The sequence below is a fragment of the Nicotiana sylvestris genome, chromosome 12 (genome assembly GCF_000393655.2).
Source record: "Nicotiana sylvestris chromosome 12, ASM39365v2, whole genome shotgun sequence".
NCBI classification, from domain to species: Eukaryota; Viridiplantae; Streptophyta; class Magnoliopsida; order Solanales; family Solanaceae; genus Nicotiana; species Nicotiana sylvestris.
In genome coordinates this window covers 26,500,469-26,507,365 of record NC_091068.1, presented here as the reverse complement: position 1 = coordinate 26,507,365, position 6,897 = coordinate 26,500,469, and the positions used below count along the sequence as shown (strand labels likewise).

The 6,897-nt window shown below is 35.3% G+C and overlaps 1 protein-coding gene across 1 annotated transcript; it reads right to left on the bottom strand.

Moving 5' to 3' along the window:
* Positions 1-1,145: 1,145 nt before the first annotated feature.
* On the bottom strand, positions 1,146-5,324 carry LOC104235338 (uncharacterized). Its single transcript, XM_009789074.2, has 6 exons — positions 5,199-5,324; positions 4,760-4,934; positions 3,412-4,062; positions 2,002-2,434; positions 1,837-1,918; positions 1,146-1,551 (listed from the first exon to the last, which is right to left on the bottom strand). Exons 1-6 carry the CDS (start codon positions 5,226-5,228, stop codon positions 1,348-1,350), a joined length of 1,575 nt encoding a protein of 524 aa, XP_009787376.1. The 5' UTR covers positions 5,229-5,324; the 3' UTR covers positions 1,146-1,347.
* Positions 5,325-6,897: the final 1,573 nt, after the last annotated feature.

Here is a 6,897-nt window from a genome sequence, read left to right as displayed (position 1 = left end):
ATTTGTCACTTTGAGCTACCTACAATTTTTAACCTTATACAATGAAAATGAAAGATTCTATTTCATTTTAGAAAGAATTTTGGTGAAATGTCATTCGCTTTTTTTATCCTTTAAAAATAGAGTTCACATTGAACACAATAGTCATTTCATTATTTTTTAGTATTAGGACTTTAAAATTAACTAAAATGTGAATTATTATATTTTTCCTTGTTAGAAGTATGTAATATACCAAATTTATAAATTGAAAGTAGTAACATAGCAAATCACGTGAGGAACCATTGAGCACTTTGAACTTCCTTTAGGTTTTAGGAGCTTTTTTTTGTTTGTTATTAAATTTTAACCAATCAAGTATTCATAATCTTTTAGGTGAAACTTTCGACCACTTTTAACTTAAAAATTTCACTTTAAGGTTAGCTTTCAGTAGTAATGTAATATTGCCGCGAATAAAAAAAACGTATAAGAATCAAATTCGACAATTGATGCAACAATATTATCGTTGGATAAAAAAGGAAAAAGTAGATTAGATTTGGGATTCAACAATTAAAATAACATTTTATTGTTGGAATATATCGAATAAGTTTACATATTTATTTTTAAATTTTGACAAATTCAAGATATGGTTTTAATTTTCATTCTCTAGGAAAGATGGAAACAATTTCTTCATAAATTAGAATAAAGCTTAAAGTTATCTATTAATTATATGCCATTATCTCTATACACCTATTTTAACTAAATTCATCAGCAATTTCAAAAGATATTGAATTTAGCTGCTGCATTAATGTAACAATATTTATTTTCATCATTTAGACAAATGTTATTTTAAGGTCAATCACTATTTTTATTGATTGACGCATTATACACAGACTAGTTGTGGAAAAGCATTAGACAACTTGTGTTTTTTCCATTAAAAAAATATATGCAACAAAACTAACAGCAATTTTTTAATAGCCGAAACTCTCTCCAAAAAAGATACAACTATCTTCTTTCACTTGTTTCATAATACTATTTCAGAAAAGGCCCTTATTCTGCTATAGTCCATATTTTCAAAGCAAGACAAGCTTATGACAATTGCTTTGCTTTCTTTTTTCTTGAAAATTCCTGCTATAAACTAACAGCAGTTTTTAATACATGTTTGAAGCTAAAAATCAATGACCAAACCAAACTTCATTCCATGTAAAAACTTACATTTGCAGATTGCAAAAAGAATAGATACAAGGGTGGACAACGTTCGGCATGATACTATACTTTCTGTTATTACAAAACCTGACAGTATAAGAGAGCCTAACTTGTAAGGTGCCTTGTGAACTCGATTATGATCTGCGCTGCACCTGCTGCTGCTTAATCTTATCATAACCAGCCACAACACGAGAAGGAAGAAGATGGAAGTCGACCTGTTTGACGTATGTATTCAACTTGCTCTGTAGTTTTTTCAGCTTGCTGATTTCTTCTAGCTTCAGCTGCAGCTCGCTTTTCTTCTGATCTTTGTCTTGCCATTGCGATCTTCTTCACCATCTTTGCTTGAGCTTGTGCTCTCATTTGTTCGACTTGTGCCTGAATAATACATACAATGATGCAAAATAACATATGAATTTTGTAATAAGTTGACTCCTGAATCATTACCTCAAGTGGTAACAGTTCAATATGATGTTAAATGGCCTCAGTATGAGCACATAACTCGGGTTGGTTAAATTCCTAGGTGTCTCAGTAGCAAAGTTCAATATACAACCAACCATCCATAATCAAGTTCAGATCATTTAAACACGTTCAAGAAATTTCAAGAACAAGGCTACTTAATCATGGTATAACATAATTTACTAAATGGATAATAAGATGCACCTCTATTTTCCTCATCTCTGCTTCTAGCTTTGCTTTCTGCTGGCTTTCCCAAGCTTGGATTTTTATCTCTTCACGCTTATAACTGGAATATCAACGATCTTTCTGTTAATTTATAATTTAACAGTAGAACATAGATTTAAAAATGTGTTTGATATTGGCGCAAACCTTGCAGAGTGCTTTGACTTTTCAGCTTCCTCCCAAGCAGCTGCCCTTTTAGCATATTCCATCCGTGCAACCTCAGCTGCTTCAGCCTCGCTCTTATCCTTCTCATCCTTGCTCGCCCAAGCAGCTATATTCATTTTACCGAGTTGGACACCAAGGGCTACAATCTCTTTTCTTGTCTTCATCTTTAATTCTTCCTCCGACAATTCTTTTTTATTGTTTTCTGTTGAATTTTGAGAAGCATTGCCGATGCAATTCTCTGTAGGCGTTGGCGCTGGCTCTCCTCTACGAGGTGTAGATGGGATTGAAGAAGTAGGGCTGCGGATTGGGGTCGTTGCGTCAACAGGTGTAGCTGTTCTTGAAGGCTCCTGACTTGGAATAGGAGTCATTTCTGTTCCCATGTCTCTCATCGAGACTGATCTTATTGCGGGGAGAACTGCATTAACGTTCAATCAAACAGTTTAAATCAGCACGGTATTAAATCAATGACCTATATAAGAGGGAAATCATCAACTTAGTCAACTATTCAATCTGAATGTAGTCTTTAGCAGGGGCAGAGCAAGAAGCCCAAATACGGGCTCAACCGAATCCAATAGCTTTTGCTCAAACATGGTATTTGTACTAAAAGAAATTCATTAAATGTCAACAAGTAATAAATACAGAACCCAGTTGTTAGCACTTGAAGTCGTCTTTCTAAAATCTAGAACCCAGAACGTTGAAATCCTAACCCCTGGTCTATAGGAACTTCATCACAGTTCAAATGGCATAATTTTAAGCTCTATCCCACCCATAACCTTTGTTGATTTTTAGCAGATCTTTAACAAGTTTTTATGTATCATTAAACAGAAGCGTAGTCACTTAAGTAATCATACCAACAGACTGCCCAAGAAAAAGCTGGTCATTGTATTGGTTAAAGGTCGACAACTGGTCAAACCGTCTTAGCGTGAATGGAACGACAAATACACGTGTGTCCTTTGGCACATACCAGGCAACAATCTTTTCCTAATGTATCAATTCTACTTGAGGCACTATGATAGCCGTCATTCCTTGCAACCACCTGAGTTCGTAGGATTGGCAGTGCTCCATCTGAAAATCCTACGAATCGATCTAAAATACACCTTGCATCGCATAAGCTTGTCGCTAGATGCCTACAGAAAATGATCTGACAATTCTGCATGCCTCTAAGAATGCATCAAAGTTCTACTTGAGGCACACAATGCCCATTACACTCCAACCGTTAATGTTAGTAGGACAGACAATAGTTCATCCGAAAACCCCAACAACTCACCCTCTCTCCTACTGCTTTTCCTCTCCCCTCCTCTCCTGGTGATGGTATAAAACTTTTTTAGAATATTAACATTAAGTTAAGGAATCTAAAATCAACATTTAGGAACAAAAGAAGCCATAATGTACCTGTTCTATCTTCTGTTAAACTCTTTGTACAAGAAGAATCCCTATTGACCACCTCTGTCAAATCCTTACTTTCAGGGCAAAGATCAAGTGACACGGCATTCGCACCATTTCCTTGACTATGAGAACCAGGTTGATCAAAAGCAAACTTCTCGGGCACTATCTGATTTGCAGGTTGACAAAAATCAACCTTCTTAACTGCTAACTTACTTTCATAACCACTAGATTCCGGAGCTACTCTAACCATGCTTGCGGCAGGCCCCCGGTGTGCTTGGTTCTGTAAATGAACCTTTTTCGAATAATTAGCTTGCACATTTTGCCTATTCATTATCCACTTCTCTGCATCATTCCACTTGGAAGACATGGGCCGTGAAAACGACCTTGTTGTCATGGAATGGTGGTGCATTGATCTCTCCCCTTTATGAAACTCGAAGCTGGATGTACTATCATAATCGATATTCTCATCTTCACATCCTTTAACTGGATGAACCGAACTAGAATTTCCGCCATCTATTTTAGAAAATTGCTGCCTTTTTGCACGAGCAGCTTCCGAAGTTTCCTTTGGCAGGCATGAATTTGAAGTCTCATCACCTTGACTAGAATTTAGCAATGAATTTCCTGGCAATTTATTTGCAGTAACTTCTATATTGGAATCTGCACAATAAAAAAAGCGGTTTCCCAGGTAAGTTAAAGTGTTTCTAAAACATATTTCTTCTCCTAGCAACTCAACACAAATTCAACATGAGTTACAGTGGAAAATAATTTTACACTATCATGTTATTAAAAGCTAATTACAGGTAATGCATATAGCAAATGTGGATTGGCAACTGAAAAATAAGATTTTAAACTATTAGTGTATATAACATAAATCTTAATAATTAGACCCTTCCAAGATAACATATAGTACTATCCCAGAGGCACATATCCAAGCTACAAGTTTCTCATGCTGCAAAAAGTAGAAATTGACAAAAGTGGTCCCTTATGTTTATGGTAGGTGTAAAATAACCCCTTAAATATACACTAAACAGTTTTGGTCCTTTAAATTTGCAGCACTTTAGTCTCCATCAAATATTTAACAAACTATGGTGGTTAGATTTGACAGAAACTGGGGGAAAAGGTGGGATGCAACAATTCACTAAAATATTCAAACTTCCACCAGAGTCGAGGGATTGCTATATCAAGAGGCTATTTCCACAAGGTAAGAGCAAAGGCCTGCGCGTACACACTACACTCCCCAGATCCCACTACGTTACACTGGGTATGTTGTTGTTTGTCAAACTTCCACTAGATTTTATAGCTAACAAAAAATTTATTTCAACATCAGTAAATTTGAATGAAGAAATTAACATACATTCATCCTCAAAATCTCCACTTTGGGTAGCCAACAAACTGTTTTTGACAAACTCAGAATCCTCAAGCCTAGCAGGAGAAGTTCTTGAAGAATTACTATTTGATCCTTCTTTCTTCTTCTGATTGTGAGCTCCAATTAGTTTCATCCTTAACTTACTTGGAGATAATATACCATTCTGCAAGTAACAAACAAAACAAAAAAAATATTAAAAACCAAGCAATTTTACATCACATAAAGCAATTTTAAAAAACACCCACCTTAGAATTTTTCAAAAAGATTAAAACTTTATAACCAAATCTTTAAAAAAAGCTAATTGAAAAACTTTCACATTGAGTTAGAAACATAATTCTTGACAGCCGCTTTAAACCCCAGATCAACATATCATTTTTAAAAGCACAAATAAAGACAAACAAAGTACATTAAGAAATGGAGTTAGTACCTGCACTTTGTGAATCCTCTCGTACTCCATTTAGATTGTCTCTCTGTATCGTCTAAGCTACTGTGTGTGTGTGAGAGAGAGAGAGAGTTTCTCTTCTTTTCTGCTGTGGAATTGCTGACTGCAGAGTGTGTGTTTTTGTTTTGTAGAGGGTGATGGGAGTTGTAAAATTAAATCTTGAGGTCGGCGATTATTTGCCGATTCTTTGACCTTTGACTGGCTGTGATGTTGTTTGTCTCGGCCGATTAGTTTTCCCCTTTTACTGTACCTTTTTTTAAAAAGAAATGCATTTAAAATAAGTTTGCATTTCACACTTGCCTTAAGAAATTGCTAAAGACACATACCACTAAATGATTTGCTTATTAAAGAAAAAGTAGTAATAATATAAACAATTTTGGTCATTCAATATGTGTAGTGGTAATTGTTGCTCATAAGTCATAACTACTAGCTATTCGTCTAGCTTATCATAGTGAACTTTAAAAAAAAAGTTAAATTTGGTGGCACTAAGTTTTTGTTATGTGCGATTTTCGTAAAAGGGTCGTGCCATAAAAATTTATTGTATATATTTTACTTTGTATTTTTATAAAAGACTATTTTTCCTGCTCAAACTCGTAACACCCTGATCATATAATAACAACTTCAACATTGAATCATCGTCAGGAAGCCAAGTGGTTCGTGACTTCCTTTTTTATTTTCCTAGCTCAGCTCAGTTTTTTATTAGAGTTCTTTGTACCTTTCCTATGTGCTAAAACTCGATTAAATTGCAGGTATCATTTATGTATTCTGCAAATATTTTTTACACTGTAAGGGCACGTAACTAAACTCATTTCACCAATATCTTAATTTTTTCAATTACTTTTTAGAAACATTTCAACATTTTCCAAATCGAACTAGAAACAGAAAATCATGTATACGGTCGCCCGATTTTGCGGGCTCGAGGAGTCACATCAAACTTGAAGTTCAGGATGGATCGAGTTCGAGTTCAAGCCCGATCGATTGACCAAACTCGAGCCCGATGATAGAGTACAAGACTCGAGGATCGAAGTACGCAATGAGCATCAAAGTCGAGTACGACCAACCTCGAGATGATGCCGTTATAGGTTCGTAACAAAAAGAGCAAGATTCTAGCCACGTCCCCAAGATCATGGCGTAAATTCCGGAATAGATTCGTACGAGTTAATACGAATTCGTACTAGGCGGTTAGATAGCTGTCCCAATAAGATTCCTTACTGTAAATAGAAATATACCTTATTTACGGTTCTCCTGCTATATAAAAGGGACTTCAATCATTTGTAATCATCATCAATCATTGACAAAAGAATATCCTCTCTTACTTTCTTGTTCATTGCTCGTCAGAATTGTCCTTTAACTTTATTGTTCTTGACCTACCTCGAGGCCACCTTAGCTCGAGGTTGAGACTGGCTTGCACACTGGTTTGATTTTACTTACTTCTTCGATTTATACATTAGATTTCTTGGTTATTAATTAGTATTGAACTAAATCACATATCTTTAAAACTATAAACAAATTTAATTGTTACTCATATTTTCGAGGTAAACAGTTTGGCGCCCACCGTAGGGCTAAAGATAATAGTGGTTATTTCAGTACTGATTCTGATAACACATGTTATTTTCATACGTGTTCTTGTCAAGAATTTTTGTTCTCAGATTAAAACATGTCAAACTCGCAAAATGCACCTGTG

Coding starts and splice junctions, on each gene's coding strand:
- LOC104235338 (XM_009789074.2), bottom strand. CDS start 5,228: ATGGAGTACGAGAGGATTCACAAAGTGCAG. Junction 4,063..4,759: donor TGGAGATTTTGAGGATGAAT/GTATGTTAATTT, acceptor TTTATTGTGCAG/ATTCCAATATAGAAGTTACT. Junction 1,552..1,836: donor CAGAGATGAGGAAAATAGAG/GTGCATCTTATT, acceptor TGTATTATTCAG/GCACAAGTCGAACAAATGAG.